The sequence below is a fragment of the Alligator mississippiensis genome, chromosome 7 (genome assembly GCF_030867095.1).
Source record: "Alligator mississippiensis isolate rAllMis1 chromosome 7, rAllMis1, whole genome shotgun sequence".
NCBI lineage: Eukaryota > Metazoa > Chordata > Crocodylia > Alligatoridae > Alligator > Alligator mississippiensis.
The window spans coordinates 59,195,945-59,219,070 of record NC_081830.1 but is presented as its reverse complement, the minus strand read 5'-3'; the positions used below and the strand labels follow the sequence as shown (position 1 = coordinate 59,219,070).

The window sequence follows — 23,126 nt, the reverse complement described above, 5'->3', positions numbered from 1 at the left end:
CATAGATTCATAGATGTTAGGGTCAGAAGGGACCTCAATAGATCATTGAGTCCGACCCCCTGCATAAGCAGGAAAGAGTGCTGGGTCTAGATGACCCCAGCTAGATACTCATCTAACCTCCTCTTGAAGATCCCCAGGGTAGGGGAGAGCACCACCTCCCTTGGAGTCCATTCCAGACCTTGGCCATTCTAACTGTGAAGAAGTTCTTCCTAATGTCCAATCTAAATCTGCTCTCTGCTAGCTTGTGGCCATTGTTTCTTGTAACCCCCGGGGGCGCCTTGGTGAATAAATACTCACCAATTCCCTTCTGTGCCCCCGTGATGAACTTATAGGCAGCCACAAGGTCACCTCTCAACCTTCTCTTGCGAAGGCTGAAAAGGTCCAGTTTCTCTAGTCTCTCCTCGTAGGGCTTGGTCTGCAGGCCCTTAACCATACAAGTGGCCCTTCTCTGAACCCTCTCCAGGTTATCCGCATCCTTCTTGAAGTGTGGCACCCAGAATTGCACGCAGTACTCCAACTGCGGTCTGACCAGCGCCCGATAGAGGGGAAGTATCACCTCCTTGGACCTATTCGTCATGCATCTGCTGATGCACGATAAAGTGTCATTGGCTTTTCTGATGGCTTCGTCACACTGCCAACTCATGTTCATCTTGGAGTCCACTAGGACTCCAAGATCCCTTTCCACCTCTGTGCCACCCAGCAGGTCGTTTCCTAGGCTGTAGGTGTGCTGGACATTTTTCCTCCCTAGGTGCAGCACTTTGCATTTCTCCTTGTTGAACTGCATTCTGTTGTTTTCTGCCCACTTGTCCAACCTGTCCAGGTCTGCCTGCAGCTGTTCCCTGACCTCCGGCATGTCCACATCTCCCCATAGCTTTGTGTCATCTGCAAACTTGGACAGAGTACATTTCACTCCCTCATCCAAGTCACTGATGAAGACATTAAAGAGTATCGGTCCAAGGAACGAGCCCTGCGGGACCCCACTGCCCACACCCTTCCAAGTTGAAACCGACCCATCTACCACGACTCTCTGGGTGCGACCCTCCAGCCAATTCGCCACCCACCGGACTGTGTAGTCATCCAAGTCTCAGTCTCTTAACTTGTTCACCAGTATGGGGTGGGATACCGTATCGAAGGCCTTCCTGAAGTCTAAGTATACGACATCCACCCCTCCTCCTGTGTCCAGGCGTTTCGTAACCTGGTCATAAAAACAGACTAGATTGGTCAGGCACGATCTGCCTGCCATGAACCCGTGCTGGTTTCCCCTCAGCATAATTTGTCCTGCTGGGCTCTCACAAATGTGAGCCTTGATAATTTTTTCAAAGACTTTGCCAAGGATGGAGGTGAGACTGACTGGCCTATAGTTGCCCGGGTCCTCCTTCCTCCCCTTTTTGAAAAGGGGACCACGTTGGCCCTTTTCCAGTCCTTATTGATCTCTGTCCCCTAAGTGGATTTTTCTTGCATAGGATTGGCGTCTCTTGGTGTCATCCTTCTAATTTAGAGTCATGGGTACAGGTGTTGGAAAGATCAGTGTGGCAGGGCACTGTTTGTGCCTGCCACTTTAAGGGCCTGAAGCCAGCAGCCTGCAGGTGCCTGATGAGGGCAGCCATTTTGGATTCAGTGCTGCCCATATAAACAGGGCATTTTGGTGCTAGAAGTTCAGGTAACAACGTTACCTGGCTGTAGGACTGCTGGTATCATCTGGAGGTAAGGGAGGAGCTGTAGGGGATGGTCAGGAGGCTCCTGGTCCTGGGCATGACCTAAAACTGCACCCTGCTGGAAGTGGGTGGCCTGGTGGGGCTCTCAGTGGTACAGGAGCCCCCAGGAAATGCCAGGCCAGTTACTATCCTGGTGAAAGGCGAGGTGCCTTATCCCCAGCTCCCACATTTGGGTGGGTCAGGTGACAACTGAGGTAGAGGGGTCCAGGCACAGCTGTGGCCACCTGAGCCCACCCAAGGAGAGAAGCCCTGAGACCCTGAGTAGAGGGACCAGTGTGGAGTCCCGAGTAGAAGGGGAGAAGAGCTAGAGGGCTGAGGGCCCAGTACACATACAGACCCTGAGTGTTATCCCAAAAAGGGCCCAAGTATGCTTAGACCCGGTCAGGTAATTGGCTGGCTACTACCCTGGTGAGGGTTGCAGGAGAGGCCCAACAGACGGTATGTGCTCATGGTTAGTTTTAGTTGCTGCTTTGCCATAGTGGCATGCTAAAATGAAGCATACCACTATGGCAAAGTAGCTGCTGGTCACTTGTAGGCTCACGTGATCACTGTCACCATACTGCATCATATGGGGATATAGTGCATCACTATGGTGACGTAAGGTGACGTGTAGACGCACCCTGAGTGACATAAGCACTTAAGTCACTCTTGAAAACAGGATTTAAATTCTTTTGAAAGCCTTTCCCAGAATCCGATCTTAGATCTGTTCATGCACCAAGCAGCTGACTAAATATAGGACCATTATTAAAATACAGCCATGGCAGATTCCTTAAGGCAATGATTTGCACATATTGTGACTAGCTGGGCTATTATTACTTCAACTCCTTTGAAATTAAACCCCCCAAAAAGTTTAAGTATTTTGCTAGTGAAGTAAAGCCATGGCTTTTAAAACATGAGAAGTCAGAACTAGAGAGATGAAGGCCCAGAAAATAAACAGAAAAATTCAGGGGGGAAAAAAACCTTTTTCCTGTTTCTTTTTTTCTTTTATTTTTTTCCTGAGGACTTTTTTGTTTTTGTTGACAAATTGGAAAAATTTAAAATTGTTGGAAAAATTTAAAAACCTCTTATGAAATTTTCTTTTAGAATGATGAATAAATTCTTTTTAAGACAAGGTGTTCATATATTGCTACCCTTTATTCCCCCAAAATGTTTTCTAATAACTATGTAATGGGAAGACTTTTATGTAAGACTATCTACATTATCAAATCATTACAATGTCTGTACACCGAGGACAAGCAGTACATTACAAGTCTCAAATGCAAGAACAAGATGTATTTGTGCCCCCAGGGGAACTGTCCTTTTCACAAGAAAAGGAAGAAGGATTCGGTGCCTCCTTTCCTTGTGGATTTCCTCTATTGTTGACTTTTGATGTAGAGGTTGGTAGATCTGCTCTGGTCCTCCTGACTAGGCCTCAAAGGACTGGGAGTGGACACTGGCAGCAGCATTCACTAATTCCTGTAGAGATTAGAAATGAGGAGCATATTGCCCTGCTTGCTCAAAAGCCTCAGGAGAGGAGACAGCAAGTCTAAAGGTTTTGGAGTTGGAAGGAACCTGCCTCTTCATGGCTCTGTGACCTTGAGATCTGTAGAAGTACAGAAGCAGCACAAAGGAGCTGGAAGAAAGTATACTTTCTTGAAAGGTAAGAGTTTAAATTTTCTCTGAGTTTAGTATATTAAGCTATATTTTAGCTGCATTAGTATATTTTCATAACCTATGTAATTCATAATTGAATTCCTACTAATCTGATGTTTTGTGACAAATCGCCCAACCTTAGCAGTGAGGTGAGGCCTGCAGGGCAGGGAAGTTGTTCACAGTTAACTCTGAGGAGGCCTCTCTTCCACCCATTACTCAATTTGTACATGCTATAGCTTGGTGTTTATATATGCAAGATAACCACTAAATTACATTTTTCTTTATTCTCCCTCAGCAAAATGGTGCAACCAACTTTTTGCATACAGAAGCATTTCCACACTGCAAGTTATTCTACAGAAAAAAAATGTGATTTGCAAATGCTGTTAAATGAAATATGCACGTCCAAATGCTACTAGGATAACCAAATACATCCTTGTATGTAAGAAGTGCCCTGCAGACATTAAAAAATTCTTCATGGGTGTAAGTGAGGAGGAGGTAGATCATGATGATGAAAGTGCAAGTAGCTCTTTCCAATGTTCTTGATCCAGAAGTCCTGCTGCTGCTTATCATATCAGCATCACAAAGGGTTGCCTGATCAACATCCTCAAGTAACCAAATAGTGCAACCAACTGTATACAAAAGACTCTCAATAGCTTCATTTGTAGACAAGATGAAGATCAGAAAAATAATTGACCAAGCTCTTGCAAGAATAATATTCTTCTGGGGCACCATTGTCAATAACTGAAAAAAGCACACTGGCAGGAAGCTTTTAACGTATTAAGACCATCATACCATTTTCCCTGCAGATATTCGTTGAGGAAGCCTCTTTTAGAGTCAGAATATGAGAGTGTAATGCAATCTGTGCAAGGAAAAATTAATGAAGCACTGTGTCTTGCAGTACTTACAGATGGATGGACAAATGTCCGGGGAGAAGGAATCAAACTTTGTGATAACAATGCCTCAACCAGTTTTTTGGGGTTTTTTTACAGAAGCATTGAAACAGGAGAGAACAGACATACTGCAGAGTATATCAATAGTATGTCACAGGCCAGCTGGGTACTGTGAATATATCAATTTAGTTGCAGACTGACCGAGCACTGCAACTTGATTAGCTACTGGGCTTTTTAGTTCGAGATCAAGGAGGAGATGTTGGGAAGGAAAACAACGACAAGTTTCACTTATGAAAAAAAAATAATTTTACTTATAACAACAAAAGATATATAGTTTGCACATATGACAGTTAGTAAAAAAGGTTAAGCTAATAAACCAACAACATAACAATACAAGTTAAAATTGACAGTGATAATAAAAACATGGAGAGAAATCAACCAAGAGTTCCCATTTGGTTAGCAACTTATTGATAGTCCCTCAGGAACACGTCAAGTTGATTCAGTGAAGTCGGGTGTCCTCGATTTACACTGTCAGAAGGAGAACCGGAGGAGGACCCTCAGTCAGTCTTCGTTCACACAGGGAATAAGAGAGATCCAGGGGCATGGAACAGCAATGCCCCTTCTGTTGCATACTTCTGAGGGTTACTTAGTGTGTGTGTTCTTTTATATCCTGTTTATTCAAATTTTTTAGTTTTATAGCCATTCATAATGTTACTTTATAGCTGTTATCCTATGGAGTTAAAAGGGTGTTAGAAATCATTACAATAAGTTCCTGCCTAAGCTTGGGTTTACCCAATAAGCAAATCGCACCACATTACTTTGGGGTCTGAGATTAACATGTTCCCACCTAAGTTCATTTTACTGTCTCTAAGCAGAAAAAGATTATAAAATTAGCTAAGTCTGCGGTTATATCCTTTAGTTCTACTTTTTAAAAATCATGCTGTTTCAAGATTAATGTAAAAGTTGTATATAATTCTTGTGGGTTATACTCCAGACAGACCAAAAAAAACCAGTTTCATAAGTTTTATTTCAGATATAACAAAAGAAAATGCTTTTTGAAGGTAACTGCTTATTAACCCTTCTGGTTCTGGCTATCACAGTAGTAAAATATGTGAAGTCCTACAGAAGATTGGGAGTGGTAAAGTATCTGCTTTGCTGACTGAAAATGCAAGTAACATGAAAACAGCATGGGTGATTGTAATGGCTAAGTAGCCACATATTACTGCACTAGGATGTGCATCCCATTGGCTACACTTGCTTCTAATTGACATCATGAAGTTGGACACTCTGCAAAAGATCTATAGGAGAGCAAAGGAAGTTATAAAACATTTAAAAGCTACTCATTGTAGCTACAGTCTTTAGAAGAAGTAGGAAGAAAAGAATGCAAAGAATAAAATAGTGACACTCAAACTGTAATAAAACTAGATGGGGTGGAAAAGTTAACTCATTTGAAAGTTTACTAAAAAACAATGAAGCTCTACAAGAAATAGTAATAAATGAGGATCTTAAAGTACCCAAAAGTGTAAGGAACACTGTACTTGATGAAGATGTCTTCTGGTTTCAGCTGCAGAACTCCCTGAAGATCCTAAAGCCAATGGCTTCAGCAATCATTGCATCTGAATCGGACAGTGCACTTTTTTGTCAAACATTCCTTACCAAATGGCCCAGATAAAATTAACTGTTTTTGAGAATCTAAGTTGGGGGTGGGTAACATTTTTTGCCTGGAGTGCCAAAACCTCCCACAATGCCTACCTTGGAAGGTGCTGGCATGCCAGAAAATCAAAATGAGGGCAGGGGGTACATGGCAGGATGCCCCTGCCCCTCAGCCTGGGCTCTGTAGCTATCAGCAGCTACCCAGAACCTGGGCCAGCTACAAACATCTGCTACCTCTCCACCCCAGACCAGGCCCTGGGCCCCAGGGAGGCACTACATACTGGCAATGCTCCCCTCTGTGCCACCCTTGCTGCTTCTGCAGAGTGGCATTGGAACCCGGCACAGCAGGGGGCGCAGAAAGCATGGGAGCAGCATAGGCAGCAGTGCAGGGTTGTGACGCTCGCTCCTGCCCCCGCCTGCAGGGGAAGTGGGGCAGGGCAGCAGGGAGCTTGGAGCAGGCAGCTTTCTGCATACCCTGCTGTGCCCTGCTGCACTGGGTTCCAACACTGCTCTGCAGAAACAGCAAGGGCAGCACAGCTGGGAGCATTGCTGGTATGTGCTGCCTCCCCAGAACCCGGGGCCAGGTCTGGGGCTGGAAGGCGGCTGGGGCTGGGGCCGGGGCAGAGAGGCAGCAGATATTTGCAGCTGGCCCAGGTTCTGGGTAGCTGCTGGTAGCCATGGAGCCTGGGCTGCTTGCAGCAGGGCTTCCATGGGAGCAGCCTGGGCTCTGTGGCTATCAGCAGCTACCCAGAGCTGGGGCCGGCTGCAGCTGGGAGACTGCAAACAGCTGCTGCCTCCTTGGCCCCCAACGCGTGCCAAGGAAAATGACCTTGTGTGCCATGCTCAGCACGGGTGCCGGGGGTTGCCGACCCTGATGTAAGTGGATATCTACTTACAAGTACAGAAGAAAGAAAAGTGGAAGACTTTATCAACAGATGGGAAGAATTTTGTTGTCAGTCAATTCATGCTGCTGCAAATCTCTTGGATCCAAGATTCAAGGGCAGAAATCTTAGTGATGATAGCACTGCTACTGCATTTGACTAGATTATAAGACAAGCAACATGCTTAGGACTTGATGTTGGAAAGGTACTTTCAAATGTTGCAGAATACAGAACATCTTCAGGTATTTGGTCCAGGAATGCAGTCTGGGACCCTGCCAAACATCCCTCCTGCAACATGGTGGCAAGGCCTTTGCAGGACACAGCCTCTGACTCTTCTTGCTTCTCCCTTGCTTCAGATTCCTCCATCTTCTGCAGCATGTGAAACAAACTGGTCCGTGTTTGGAAATACTCACACCAAATCAAGAAATAAACTAACATGTGAAAGAGTAGAGAAGCTTGTCTCAACCTGGGCAAAACTTCAGTTTCCAGAAGTCCATGAAGATAATAAAAATGAAGGATCAGAAGAAGCAAAAACTGCTGATTAGAGATAGCTCAGAAAATGAGACTAATTGGATAAAGTTCCATGAACCAAAATTTGTATTCAATGAGTCTTGGGAGTTTTTCCTCTCTTTTCAGCTCTTTTTCTAAAAAAGAGTGCTTTCTGTATTTGCTTGGTACTGTGGAGGAGACTAAGTCCAGAATACATAATAACTTTCTTTGTTTTACTATAATGTTGATGGTTTCTTCTATTTTCAACTTTAATTTTTGCCTGCTTCTCATACACTGGCAAAAATTAAGCGATGCTAGGTTCCTTCAAGTTTAGCGGATTGTAGCTCTATTTGTAACAAAAATAAAAAACATTTGAAAGTAAATTCAATTAGTAAACTTGTACTTCTTGTCTGAATAAACTATATTTTTAAATTTTAATAAATATACCAAGCTTAATAATTTTATGAACAAACCAAGTTAAAATGTATTATGTATATGTTCTTAAAGTAGCAATGTGAATTTAGATCTGTACAGGGTACTAAGAAAATTAATACTGAATATATTTCTGGGTTGTTTTTTTCTGGGGGGGGGCAGGGGGGAAACAGGGTGTGTTTTTTTTTTTGTTTTGTTTTTTTCCCCATGGCTTCAAAATTTCTGGAAACTTTACATCACTAGTCAGAACTAGTTGTTATTGTCTGCCTCATTTGTGCATTATGTCCAGTATTATCATTCTGAAAGCACACTGGACATCGTATATAATATGGGCTTGGTCTGTCTGTGTATCTGTTTGTCCATAATGCTCTTCTGGGGCGTGACCCCCAGCAGGGCATGGCTCCAGCCAGTGCTGCGTCAAGAATGCCCATCAAGATTAATGGGCTGGCAGGCAGGAATGGAGTACCACCACCTACCTCCCCATGCGGAGTGGTGGGGGGTGGCATGTGGCAACAGTGGATGGTGGTGGCAGCATGCAAGCTTCCCTTCCCCGTCCTCCTCCTGGGAGGTAGCAGCAGCACAGGGCGGTAGTGCTCTGTCCCCAGGAGCCCTGCCCCCACATCATTCTTGATGGGCAATTCGCTAGTTTTTGTACAGAATTAGTACACTCAATCATTGTAAATGCATTCACAAATGGTGCATAAGCATCATGTGTAGAGTGCATGTAAGCTAAACTCAAGATTTTGAAAACAGCAGCCTATACATTTTATTCTTTAAGTACCCTTATTAGTACTATTGTGTATTGTCCAACAACACTAAGAATTCAGAAGTATGCATACCCATATTCTCTAGGCTGAAACTGTGGGATAGGAGGTACTATTCCCCTTACCACCCTCCCCACTCCATTAGTGAACAATGCACAACTTTTGACACCATTCTTACAGCAAATTAGAGTCCTCCTGACCACATCTAGGTTGTATTTTTGCAAAATAAGCAATAATAACAGACTGAAAACTGAGATTTGTATTAGTGCATGCATAGGACAGTCACTGTCCAATAGAATATAGTAAACCTCAATGCTGGTCTTATACTGATTATTAACAAATGAATGTAAGGAGTCTACAAATGGCAGGATATGTTTTTCAGTGTGTAACCTTGTGAATTGGGCATGAAAGCATTCTAATATTAATGGGATTTGAATGCTGCGTCTGTTACTTGTAGCTTCCAAAAACCCTTCACCCAAGTTACATTAGCTGAATACACTTTCTACCTCTATGTTTAATATCATCGTTCAGAGACTGCAAACAAGAGATGCAAATTGGGACTCGATGATGCACATTGTTTGGAACTCTAGCAAAGCACTTCAAACATGCTTATCTTTCAGCATGTGATCCCTAAAGTTATTTACAAGGATAGATTAAGAATTGACCTCAAGCTTTCCTATATCAAGTCTTTCACTGTATAAAGACCACAGCACTCAGTGCCTCTCAGGATTGAATCCTGAGGGCCCTCCTGAGAAGGATATCAACAGGAACTCATCAGCGTATCCTAAAAAAGCCTTATGCTGCTAGACTGTCCTCATGCATGTGAGTGGTCCTATTGACTTCATGATCCCTGCTTCGCTGAATAAAAATTTCTTGTCTGATTAGCGGCTTGATCGGGCTCAGTATGAGATTATAAAGCAGTAGAGCTGGTAAATGGGAGATGAAAAAACAAACACCACAAGATGGCAGTGTGAGAATGCACTGCTCTGTAAACAGCTCAAATCAGGTTATACTATTTTCCTATGGGTTAAAAGTCAAATGCACAAACACTTTCAGTTTGAGCAAATTTTCTCAAACTTGAAGGATAATAATTTATTTCATCAATTATTAATACATCCAAACTTTTTACTTTAGAAAGTAATACTCTGAATTCTGTAAACCACTAGAAATGCATTAGAGGAAACAGTGCTTCCTGCTATTGGCTTCTACAACTTTGGTTTAAAATGGATATTATCATAGAGCTGTTTATTTGTAAAGCATTTTTTTCCCCCAAAGGACAATGGGTGCTGTGCTTACAATAGTTGCCCTGTTTTTTCTTTCATTCAGTATAGACCCTGCATATGAGTGCTCTCATTTATATGTACCTAAAAAAATATTTCTGGAAATTATTTTTCACAAACTTTCCAAAATTGTGACTATAGTAAAAATGAATTTACACTAAGCATGTCCAGGTCTGTGGTGTGCCTTCCTACACCATTTTCATCACTAGGTTGCTCATGAACCATTGGCCCAGGGTTAGTTTCAGGAAGAAATACTTGCCTACAATGTTGGTTTGTTAGTGAATAATAATATCCAACATTTGAAAAGTTATACCATTTTTTGCAAACAGATAATTGAAAAAGATGTAGTTCCCATTTTTGCCAGGCAGTTTCAATCACCCTTTTACAGGTCAAACATGATGGGAGAGTGAAAACTGAAAAGAAGAAATGGAAAAGTCCCGGTAGAAAAAGCAGTGTCATCCAATTACTAATCATAAGAACATCAGCACTACCATTTACAGGGTTAGATCATAGGTCCATCTGTGTATCCTGTGTCACATAGTGGCAGAGAGTGGATGCTGAAAGGGGGAATGAATAGGGTATGACCAAGGATTTTTCCATTGTGCCTCTCTCACTTGCAGCCTCCACCATTTAAGGTCTAGGAAATTATGATTCGGAGTCTGTATCCCTAACTCCCATGCTCAATAATTACTGTTGCATCTTTTCCTCCAAGAAATTTTCCAGTCCCTCTCTGAATTTGGCTAAACAGTCAGCTTTCACATCATCTTATGCCAATAAGATCCACACTTTTTAATTATATGCTGTTTGAAAAGAAAATAACTTCTTTCTGCTAGTTTTAAACTTATTACCTACTAGTTTCATTTTATAACCCCTAGTACTTGTGTTTTGAGAGAGTAAATAATAAATCCTTATTTACTTTCTCTTCACAATTTAGTATTTTATAAACCTTGATCATGTCCCTTTTTCTTCAAGCATCTCTTTTCTAAATTGAATACGCCCAGTGTCTTTAGTTTCCTTTCATATGGAAACGACTCCACATCACTAATCATCCTAATTGCTCTTCTCTGTACCTTCTCTAGTTCTTTTATATCCTTTTTGAGGGGTCGGGACCAGAATTAGGGACAGTATTCAAGGTGTGGCTGCATCGTGGATTTATAAAGGGGACAGCCGGTCATGGTGCCCCAATGGTTATATGCGGGGGAGGAATGGGGAGGTGGAACACTTCACTAAAATGCCAGTGAAAGAATATGATTGGGAGTGCAATAAGAATAAGAGTGGGATTGAGGAGAGAAGCCTAAGTAGACAAATGCAGAAAGGAACCAAAGTTTGTGAAAGCTGAGTAGGTTGTGGCTGTTTGGAAAGTACATAGGATCTACTGATTTTACTGTTAGTGTAACTTAGCTCAGATCATAGAAGCCTGCATTTATTTTGGAGCTGAAAAACTAGTGTTTTAATGTGTTTCCCTTGTCCACTGTAGCAGGGCACTAAGGTGCCTGCTCTGCTTAGAGCAGAGATAAGAACCCAGGTGCAGGTTGCCATGACAACCAGTTAGTGAGGGAATTGGCCGCACCTGCACCTGCACCTGGTCAGCTGGCCGGGGGAGGCAGGGCCTTAGGCTGTATAAACCCCAGGGCTGGGACCAGGGAGTTAATTCCCTACCAGCAGCCAAAGGGGAAGGAGCCTCCAGGAAGGAAGGGCCCAGAGATGTGGTAGCTGGCAGCTACACTACCTTTAGAAGAAAGGGGACTTCTTTTAGGGGACTAAAAGCCAATGGCACTTTATCGTGCATCAGCAGATGCATGACAAATAGGTCCAAGGAGGTGATACTTCCCCTCTATCGGGCGCTGGTCAGACCGCAGTTGGAGTACTACATGCAATTCTGGGCGCCGCAATTCAAGAGGGATGCGGATAACCTGGAGAGGGTCCAGAGAAGGGCCACTCGTATGGTTAAGGGCTTGCAGACCAAGCCCTACGACGAGAGACTAGAGAAACTGGACCTCTTCAGCCTTCGCAAGAGAAGGTTGAGAGGAAACCTTGTGGCTGCCTGTAAGTTCATCACGGGGGCACAGGCAGGAATTGGTGAGTTTTTATTCACCAAGGCGCCCCCAGGGGTTACAAGAAATAATGGCCACAAGCTAGCAGAGAGCAGATTTAGATTGGACATTAGGAAGAACTTCTTCACAGTTCGAGTGGCCAAGGTCTGGAACGGGCTCCCAAGGGAGGTGGTGCTCTCCCCTACCCTGGGGGTCTTCAAGAGGAGGTTAGATAGGCATCTAGCTGGGGTCATCTAGACCCAGCACACTTTGCTGCCTATGCAGGGGGTCGGACTCAATGATCTATTGAGGTCCCTTCCGACCCTAACATCTATGAATCTAAGACACAGGGAGCCCATAAGGTATCCTTGCCTACTAGGCACTGAGACTCATAGAGGGAGTTTTACTCTCTTAAAGGGGCAGAGCATGATGCGAGTGCTGTATTGCCATTAGCCCGGGGGCTTATGTTTTTGTTTGCTGTTGTATAACACCGGTGGTTTGGGTGAGGCTAGTTGGGGAAGGAGGAGGCCTCATAGGGGCCCACTGTAGCGTGGGGACCCCGGCACCAGAGAGGGTGCAGCACTTAGAGGGCACCGACGCTGGCGCCAGAGAGGGCGCTGCATTTTGAGATGTGGCTGCGGACAGCCCGGCGAGGACAAGGGGATGAATTAATATGAGGCATAGACAAGACAACATCAGTATTATCTGCAAGGTTTGGGGTGTTGTAAAGGGGTGGTTAGAGCCATGCATACGGCCCATAAGGCTAAGAGACTTGGGAACCATCCACAGTGAAACAGGATGTCAAAGAGGGGGTAGAAACAGCAGTGTTAATAGGATCTAGCCCAACCATGTCTAAAACTAAAACTCAAGAGACGGCCTGTCTATATTTATCATACCACAAGATGTGGTGGGTGAGAATGAGGGTGCTTGTAGGGTGAAAAACTGGCACAGTTAAGGAACTGGGGGGGGGGGGGGGAACACAGCCACCCCTAGGTACCCCATCCTGCTACAGCTGCATATACTTGACTTACTTAAATATGTCCTTCTGATATAGTGGAAAGGATTTGGTATAGATAAAAAGAAGAAAAGAGGGACAATGAGTATAAGGACATTACTCAGTATGAATATTTGCACTTCATGAGGCAACAGCATAAGATAAACTGTAGTAGTTAATAACAAATTCACTCTAAGAAAGAAACAAAATGATATATACAAACATGTAGATGTAGCTGGACATTATTTTTAAATTGTATGACTAAGTGGAGGCCTTTTTATCAAAACATTTGCTAATGTCTAGCAAAATCCTTGAATTCTGTTCTCTCCTCTGCACAGCATATTATAAACCCTTAATTTCATGATGTAGAAGCCTTGCATTTTAATTCCAGCATCAATAGGTTCCATTTTGATCTAGAAAACTTACACCAAGTCAATGCACTTGGATGGTGACTTACATGTGTGTTTGTGGGGGAATGGAAAGTGTAGTTGTAATGCTTGGAGTGTGTAAAGGACAGGGAAAAGAGTGAGTCACTGTATAGCTGTGGCCGCGTCTACGCAAGATGCTGACTGCACAGTAGCTCGATACTACTGCACAGTAGTGTCACCTGGCAAGAACCATGACTGAGCACTACTGTGCAGTAGCATTAGGCTACTGTGCAGTAGCATCACAAAAAAGACATTTGTTGGCATATAAACATGTATACATGTATAACCTGTATAAACAAGTACTAAATGACTGCACAGTAACAACTATGCAGTCAGTATCTCATGTAGATGCCACCCTCTGGATTAAAGAAAGGATGGGCCATAGAAATGGTGGTGTTTAAAAGTTCTTATGACGGCCCAACCTGAAGCTGCAGTTACATGCCTGTAAATGTATTGTTACATCCAAGGGTTAAAACTATTTCAAACCTTTACTTCCACGGTAAGCTTCTCTAGCTTTCTGCAAGATGTTGCAGGAACTGTTCCAGGGAAAATAAAATCTGCCCCACACTAGGAGATCTTAAAATATATTTGGCTATGAATGATTTGTATTTATTAGGCTTATATGTAATGTTCAATGAAATAAAAGATACACAGGAAGGGAGTTTCAGAGTAAATGAATTCAGAGACTTTGGTATCAGTGACTGTTGATGAAAGTGATGTTCAGCATTGCACCAAGGCTGCTTGGTACAAATGGCAGGAGGTGAAACTACTTCTTTGTAATTCAAAAATAATGCTTATGATTTTAAACAGGGAATGGATAGAGTGGAGACCAGAAAAGAAGTCCATATACTGTCTCTTACAGTGAAAACACTGAGGTGGCAATGTGGTGGGAGAAACCTCCCTAAGGTCCGTTGTCTAGCTGTAATTTGATTGACAGACAACGCGGGTAAAGAAAGACAGCTGTTTATTTGCTCGAGCAAAGACCATAAAGCCAGCAAAAGGCAAAATGGCCCCCCCTCAAGGGTGAGGCAATCTTTTATACTTCTTGCAACAAAGCAAGACTATATGGTTAACAAAAAGCAATACTTGGGGCGGTGCTCTACAAATCTTTGTAACAGCATATTTCTATTAAGCTGAACTAGCACTTTTAAAAGCTAAAAGTTAAGTAACAGTAACATTATGTTAGCAAAACCTTACACAGTAGAAGATACTTCTCAAGGACACAACCAGTAAGCTCAAACAATGGTTTCTCTGTCTTATCTTACTTCTTGCTGTAGCTGATTTTTTAGCACACAGACACAGATTCACTTTTTAACTCAGAAAATGCTTGGTGCAGTTAAAATGATTACTTGACACAAGCAAAGGCCTAGCTATCATTCTGCCTTGTGGTCAGCTGCATTGCTAGGCCACAGGTCATGCCTTGTATTCAGCTGTAAAGCTAATACTTCTTAATAATCCAAATTATTGTAAACCTAACAGTATGCTTTCAGAAAACTATTCTATTTCAGGGTAATGACAAACCTGCGCACTACAACTCCCCACTTTGTTCCAATTTTTCAGAGGAAATTTTGGAACACACTTTTAGGTATTTAACTTCTTGTGGGGTTAGGTTTTGATGATTGATGCTGGATATTTGTACAAACTGACCATACATTTTTACTTGCCTTTGCATAAACTGTTGTCCTAGAGAGCATAGACACTGAAAACAGCACAACAAGCAGATTATAGTTATAACAATTCCAATTAAGCTTAATACAAAAGGTCTAAGCCATCCTGTAAGGGAAGGCAACCAATTTGTGAGCCAACTAAGAGATGTATCTTTGGGGATTTTTGCTATATCTTCGGCTTTTTGGATATGGACAGCTGCATCATTGAGGTGGGTTTGTACTATTGTAAAAGAACTGTTAACCCAAACGCAACATTCTGGTACGATAACTGCGCAAGCTCCCCCTTGAGCAGCGAGGAGAAAATCAAGGGCTATGCGGTTTTGAATTACCATTTGTTGGAGTTCTTCTTGGGTGTCAGCCAAGGCAGCAACGGCCTTCGAGAGTTCCTTGTGACCTTCACTGAATTCATGAGCCATGATTTCTATCACAGCTTGTAGGCTTAGTGTAAATTTTCCAAGACAAGCAGTGCCTACTCTTGGGAGTATACCTGCTAAAGAACACCTGACTAACACTTCTTTGGTAAGCAGAGTTTTTTGATATTTATCTATTATATCACAGCTTTCTTGCAAATCCCTCTTGTTTCGCCACCTGCCCCGTGGAAGGTGCGTGGCGAAGGACGTAGAGGGTTTTAGCATTGCCAGATAGCAGATACCTTTTCCTTTGGCAGGGATTTTATGGTAGGCGTGGGAGACACAGACCCAGTATTGTTCTTTTAAAGCAGTGATGTTTGAATACTTAGGAGGTATTCGGCCCCCGTTTTCTAATCCTAGCACCCCGCGTTCACCCTTTGATTTAAAGGAAGGATTTGTAGTTTCATTGAAGAAGCATTGTTCCCGGGAGGTATCAGTGTATAAACAATACCACAAGGTATTATTTAAAGAGGAGATAGGGGTGCAGATAGGATTAGTGCCCTTGGTTAAATTTTTGTTGCTGTAGAAATCATTGTAAGAGCTGCAATAGGTAGGAGTTGCTGTGTTATTATTATGACAGTCTCCTCCACTAGAACTAGTAAAATAGTGGTGACATATGTTTGTGTCTAAATTAATGCAGTCTGATACTGAGCAGTTTACATAGAAACACCAATTTCCAACAACAGGCTTTACTAAAAGGAACTCCTGCTGACTTTGGTCCCAAGCTTGATTAGAGGGGTTTAAAAGTGACTCGATGGGGCCCAAGGGGATGGGAGTCATAGGAATGCCTCCTTGAGTGTGGAGAGGAAAATGACTGCACACCCAACAATCACTTTAGTTTTCTGCTTTAGCAGCTCTCTCAACGTATTGGAGGTACATATTATTATCAGAGATGTGGGCAACATTAGGTTTAAGAGTAGTCTTAGCCTGAGGAGACTCTGCAAATTGTTTGAAAACTGGGTGGCTAGGCTTTACACAATATTCTGTTTCATAAGTAAATACCCGAACTTCTGCTGAACTATAACAATGTGAGGGAGGATACCAACGGGCAATGTTGACCTTCCCGTCTATATCAAAGAGTTTGATTGAATCGCTTATCCAGACAGGAAAACCTCGGGCACCAGGATTAGCACATCTGCAGCAACTGGCAGCTATAGCTGACCCCTGTGAGAGACTTATTTCTCCAGCAAAGAGAAAGATTAGAAATAACATAGTTATAAAAACCATATTATAACCAAAATCAGCACAAACAGTATGCACAACCCTGCAGCTCCAATAACTGATCTTCTGGGATATGTTACAGTCTCAAAGTGCTCGGTTTCAGCTGATCCAAAAGTGTCTAGAGGATGCAGTACTTGGAGTTTGGTGCTTTCTGGGCTGGGCAGGACCCCAAAAGGGTGACAGTTTATTAGTGGACCTTGGTTAGTTTGAGTTTTATATTATCTAATGGGCTGCAGGTCCAGGAGGTGTTTGTTTTTATTTTTTCATCTGCTTCTGGCTCACCCGTGTTGCAGTCAGGTGGGTGTGCGGTGCTCCCACGAAATCTGCAGTCGTCTTCTTCTGGCTTCCCCTTTTCCAGGTCAGGGAAGCTCGCGTTGGAGCCGATCCTGAGCTCTGGTGAAACTTCTGTCTTTTTTGTACGAGTATAATGAATCCAGTTGTCCTTCTTTGCTACTTTTACGGCGGTGTGGGAGGTGAGGAGGACTTGATACGGTCATTGTCACTTAGGTTCAAGGGGAGACCGTTTCTAAGTTTTTATATACACCCAGTCTCCAGGCTGGATGCGATGTGCTGGGACATCGGCAGGGAGGGGTTGGCTTAAAGCAGCATACCTGTGGAGAGATTTTAACTGAGACTGTAGAGATAAAATATAAGAGGTGAGTTTTTTATCGCCTAAAAGAGAAGAAGTGTGAGCCGGTAGTAAGGGGAAATGTTGGGGAACAGGGTGTCCAAACAGCAGCTCGTAAGGGCTGAGCTTTAGTTTTCTCCTGGGGGTAGTTCTGATGGACATAAGGGCCAGTGGGAGAATCTTAGTCCATTTTAACCCGCTCTCAGCACATAGCTTTCCAATTTTTTGTTTCAGGGTCTGATTCATTCTTTCTACTTGTCCTGAGCTTTCTGGGTGCCAAGGGGTATGGAATTTCCATTCTATTCCTAGGCAGCTGGCCAGTGTTTTGTTTATGTCAGCAGTAAAATGTGATCCTTGATCACTTTCAATGATACGTGGAGGACCAAACCTGGGTATAATTTTATTAAGGAGTATTTTTATTACTTGTTGTGTTGTAGCTCTTCTGGTGGGGAAAGCTTCTACCCACCCCGTGACTTGGTCAACAATTACTAAGAGGTTTTTGTACCCATTGTCTTTAGGCATATCAGCAAAATCTATTTGCAGTCTTTCAAAGGGAGTATAAGCCCAGGGGTGGGCCCCAGGGGGTCCTGATTTTTCTCCTTTGATATTAAACTTTTTGCATATACTGCAGTGTTCTAAAAGCCTTTTTGCTTCCTGGTAGACTCCGGGTGCGTAGAACAGCCTGTTAGTGATAGTGGCAAGTTTTTCACAACCTAAATGCTCGCTTTGATGGAGTTGTTGCAGATAGGGTCTAAGAGCTGCTTTAGGTAACACTATCCTTTCATCTGGCAATCGCCAAATTCCATCTTTTTCACAGGTGGCTCCTGCCACTTTCCATCTCTGTTGTACTAAAGGTGGTGCAGACTCGTACATTTTTGGCTCTAGCAATATTCCCAAATATGCCTTTGACTGGGGAATTTGAGCTTGGAAGGCTAGGGCGGATAGTGGTTGTAAGGCTGCTGTTTGAGCTGCAGCATCGGCCAGGGCATTGCCTTTTGAGACTTGATCTCCCTTTTTGGTATGGGCTGGGCAATGCGTTATAGCTATGGCTTTTGGCAACATTATAGTTTGTAGGAGATCATTGACTTGTTTAGCATTTGATATTTTAGTTCCAGAAGCTGTCATAAATCCTCTCTGTTTCCACAATTGTCCAGTGGCATGACAGATTCCAAAGGCATACTTAGAACCAGTCCAAATATTTACAGAGTGGCCCGATGCTAATTGACAAGCTCGTGTAAGGGCAGTAAGTTCAGCCACCTGCGAGCTCCACTGCCCAGGCAGTGGTTCAGCTTCAAGTACTTCAAATGGAGTTACTACTGCATAACCCGTTTTTCTAACTCCATTTACTAATTTTGAAGAGCCATCTACAAAAAAAATCAAGTCAGGGTTGTCTAAGGGTAAGTTACTAAGATCTACCCTGGGTTTGTCTGAAAATGCTGCAACTTGAAGGCAATCGTGGGAGTCTGGTTCCCCGTTGCTGGGTAGAGGTAATAGAGTAGCCGGATTCAGGGCATTGCATCTTTCTATGACCAGGTTTGTAGCCATTAAAAGTGTGGTTTCATACTTGTTTATTCTCTGATGAGAAAAATGTTGAGTATTTTTCTGGAGGAGGAGGAGGGCTATTTTATGTGGAACTTTTAGGATAAGGGGATATCCGAGGACTAATTTCTGGGCTTTCTCGACTATGGTTGCAGCTGCTGCCACTGTGCAAAGGCAGCCTACTCCCCCCTTTGCCACTGGATCTAATTGTGCAGAGAAGTAAGCTGCAGGCAGCTTTATAATCTCAAAAGACTGGCTCTTCTGCATCTTTTGGGTTTTTTTCTTCCTTTTTTCTTTTTTTTTTCATTAAAAGTTTTAGTAGCAATGGCTAAGATTTTTTTTTTGCCATGGATTTATCCTTAACACCCTCAGTGTTATGTTGGAGCTTTTTTTTTTAATATCTTTGCTAGCCTGACTTATGAATACAAGTTTTAACACAGGCAAAGTGGCAGGTGTCTCGGGGTCTATGTTTCCATACTGACGTATAGCTTTACAGAGTCTTTCAAAATAGTCTGAAGGGTGTTCTTCGGGACCCTGAACAGTTGCTGTCACTTTGGACCAGTTTGTAGTTTTATCTCCTGCTTTTTTTAATCCTTCTAAAATGCTGTCTTTCAGCATTCGTATTGAATTTTGCCCCCTTTCCTGATTGTAATTCCAATTCGGATTTTTGCCTGGGCACGCCATTAGGCATGGGGTGGTTTTCATGGGGCTGATCAGCTAGAAATTGGTCAGCATGGCGTAGTATTTGAGTCTTCTCGTCCGTAGTTAAGAGGCTTTCGAGAAGCTGCATGACATCTGACCAGGAGGGGTTATGAGTCATGAAAATGGTTTTGAAGCATCTTAGAACTACTTCGGGATCATCTCTGAGCCTGGGGGTGTTTTCTTGCCAGTTTAAGAGGTCTGTGGTGGAGAACGGAGCGTGTGTCCAGTGATTGATAACTTCTCCACCCTCACCAGGCACAGGGTATTCTCTTACAGGTAACTGAAGTGCAGGCTTAGACAATTTTTGACGAGTGCGATTTGAAATCGGAGTGGAACTGGAATCTGGAGAGGGATCTCTGGACCCATCTCCAGATCCAGGACTCGGGGATTCCGAGAGAGACAATCGAGGTGATGCCTCCGGAAGACTTCCCAGTCCCTCGGCCGGCCCAGGGGCAATGTTTTGGGGTTCAAACATTTGGGGTGGTATCAATGGTAGGTTATGGGGCCTAGGCATGGGTCTGTAATCATCTTCTGAATATGATGGTGGTGCAGCAGGTTTTGGATAAAGAAGGGGAGCTAACAGATTTGGAAAAGGTGCAGGGGTCTGGGAAGCTAAAGGTTTTAATTGCTTGCTAGCAACGTTGTCCCATAAATACCAATAACTAATTTGGCCAGGGTGGAGGTCCTCCAAGATCTTTCGTAAGGCAGCCAGGCGATTTAGGTCAAATGATCCATTTTCTGGCCATTGTCTTCCCAAATCTAACTGAGACGTATGAGACGTCTAATTAATTAAACAGAGTTCTGCCATACGAGACTTAGACAGTTCCGCCCGTCCCTCCAAATGTTTCCAATTCTTAATCATAAAATCAAGGAGTGAATCAGGAATAACTTTCTCTAAACCGGAACCCATGATTATATCCAAGCACAAGCAGTCTTATTTCCCTAAGTTCTACCTGCCTAGAAGCTGTTTCGTCCACGTACAACAACCGGTGTTCTCGGACCCCACTGGCTTTCTCCGTGTGGAGGGACGTCTTGAGTCCGAGACCCTAGTCATTGGCCGTTATAACAGCATTTCTACCTTATATCTGTGTCTTTTGCCTTTCGGCGAGGCTGCTGGCTCTATCAGCGTTTAGATCAGCAGACAGATACCCTCAAAGACTACTTCCAGAGACCTCTAGAGGTAAAACCAGAAAACCAGAAACCAGATAGAAACCAAAAACATACCTGACCTGAGGTACTCGCCGGTACCGTTCCTTTACCCGACTTGAGGATCCCGCCTTATTGGTCCTGAGGGGACCATCCACCTCCCGAGACTGACCCAAATAGGTGAACTCACCTGGTGCGCGCTGGGGTGTCAGGGGGTGGAGGTCTGCAAAGGCTCCAAGCTAGACGGGTCCCATCTGGGGTGCCAAATTGTGGTGGGAGAAACCTCCCTAAGGTCCGTTGTCTAGCTGTAATTTGATTGACAGACAACGCGGGTAAAGAAAGACAGCTGTTTATTTGCTCGAGCAAAGACCATAAAGCCAGCAAAAGGCAAAATGGCCCCCCCTCAAGGGTGAGGCAATCTTTTATACTTCTTACAACAAAGCAAGACTATATGGTTAACAAAAAGCAATACTTGGGGCGGTGCTCTACAAATCTTTGTAACAGCATATTTCTATTAAGCTGAACTAGCACTTTTAAAAGCTAAAAGTTAAGTAACAGTAACATTATGTTAGCAAAACCTTACACAGTAGAAGATACTTCTCAAGGACACAACCAGTAAGCTCAAACAATGGTTTCTCTGTCTTATCTTACTTCTTGCTGTAGCTGATTTTTTAGCACACAGACACAGATTCACTTTTTAACTCAGAAAATGCTTGGTGCAGTTAAAATGATTACTTGACACAAGCAAAGGCCTAGCTATCATTCTGCCTTGTGGTCAGCTGCATTGCTAGGCCACAGGTCATGCCTTGTATTCAGCTGTAAAGCTAATACTTCTTAATAATCCAAATTATTGTAAACCTAACAGCATGCTTTCAGAAAACTATTCTATTTCTGGGTAATGACAAACCTGCGCACTACACAAGGAGTTGAACTCTCACAATGATCAGAAACAAAATAAGCAATCAAGGGCCTAAAGCAGGCTGCTCCAGGCAAAAGCAAACCAAGAGCAGACTAGGCCACTTTGGTATGAATACATCTGACAGAGACCTGAGGCTCAAGCAAGTGGTTGGATGGTTCCTGCAACAACAATGGAAAGAAAATGACCCAGGGAAAATCAAACACAGGATATTGGTTGAATTCAAAGTAATCAGCGTGCCTAGCACCTGACTGCAAGATGTGACTGAAAGCTATAAAAATTGCTGACCTGGAATAGGGAACAACAATGAAGAAGAAGGGGGCAAGGGGGAAGACAGGAGGATGAGAAAGGAAATGTAAAATAAAGGAAGAAGAAGCGAAAAGGGGGGGGGGGTAAAAAGAGAGGGAGGAGGAAGAGAAGAGTAAATAGAAGGAAATTCTTTTCTTCAAAAACATTAAGTTCTTTGAAATCATGCAACAGTCCTGGTATTGCAAGTACAACATGAGTAGTCACTGGGAGGCCACACAAACACTGCTGTTCTTTTAAAGGGGAACACACACTATAGTGGATCTGACATATGGTTCAGTTTTCTTTAACAGACTAGTATCCTTGTAAAAAGTTAATCATTATAGTCTAACTATATGTGAAGAGAACTTGAATGACCAGAAAGGGAACAGAACCCCACCTTACTGGTTTTGTCAAAATAGTCTGCTTTCTCCATGGGCTTCAAAATATTTAGGCTAAATGTTTTCTGACTTGCATTGTCTACATTTGTACTTTTTTTAGAATGTTTTCTTTTTCAAATTGAAAAATGACAGGGGAAAAGGATTTTCAGGTATTTTCAATTTTTAAAAGGTCAATTAAAAAAAGAAGGAAAATTTGAAATGCATCAAATATGCTGTTCTTTCTTTTCAATGTCATTGAGAAAAAGGGCAAACCCCCTGAAAAATATCAATTTTGAAAATAGGTCTTATTAGGGTTTTCTTTTTCCGTTTTTTGTTTTTTACACAAAATATTTAATTCAAAATAACTAGACCAGGATTACTTTTGATAGTAGCTTCCTTTTATAAGGGTGGGGGAAAGAGGGGGGGCACAGTAACTTGCACCACAAACACTGTGATGCATACTAGAAGGAGTAAAAACAAACTTTGGTGTCTAAGCTGCTCACTGCTGTAAGGGAGCTTAGATATTATAAGAAGTCTAGCTTGGGTAGTGCAGAGTTCACAGTGGGTTGCTTGGGGCTGCTGCGACTAAATCATTTTGCTTCCAGCATCAGAACCAACTACACTACATCATAATGTGCCGCAAGAGAACAATTTGTCAAGTGAACTTTCTCTGCTTCCTCTTCTCTGGGTCACACATCCTGTTATGAACCAAAATATATTTGACTTAACAGAATCAGAGGCAGCTAACACGCAGCACAATGTACACACCACCCACTTTACAACCTCAGTACGCCCCATATCCTGGGTGGGAAAGAAGAAAAAGGCACTGTGGATACATTGCAACAACTCTACAACAGCTGAGTATCACCTTGCACCAGAGATATGTCTCAAGGCTCCGATATGTCTCAAGGCTCCTTTTTGATTGCTCCTTTGTGCCAGCAGAATAAAATAAAGATTCTAGTTCATGATACAGTACGTACCTTGATACATGGTGTGTTTAATTGTCCCTCAAATGCTGCTGGGGGTTTCTTTTCAGGAAAT

At 43.0% G+C, this 23,126-nt stretch overlaps 1 protein-coding gene across 2 annotated transcripts; it reads right to left on the bottom strand.

Annotated features, from left to right (window-relative positions):
* Window positions 1–14,079: 14,079 nt before the first annotated feature.
* On the bottom strand, window positions 14,080–21,361 carry LOC132251428 (syncytin-B-like). Of its 2 annotated transcripts, none has more exons than XM_059731013.1 (2): window positions 20,695–21,361; window positions 14,080–17,100 (listed from the first exon to the last, which is right to left on the bottom strand). In XM_059731013.1, exon 2 carries the CDS (start codon window positions 16,046–16,048, stop codon window positions 14,720–14,722), a length of 1,329 nt encoding a protein of 442 aa, XP_059586996.1. In that variant the 5' UTR covers window positions 16,049–17,100; window positions 20,695–21,361; the 3' UTR covers window positions 14,080–14,719. The 2 variants fall into 2 exon arrangements, with proteins under 2 accessions (XP_059586996.1, XP_059586995.1); XM_059731012.1 differs by lacking the exon at window positions 20,695–21,361 and adding an exon at window positions 20,583–20,669.
* Window positions 21,362–23,126: the final 1,765 nt, after the last annotated feature.

Excerpts from the sequence above, each read along its gene's own strand:
- LOC132251428 (XM_059731013.1), bottom strand. The coding sequence starts at position 16,048 with ATGACTCCCATCCCCTTGGGCCCCATCGAGTCACTTTTAAACCCCTCT.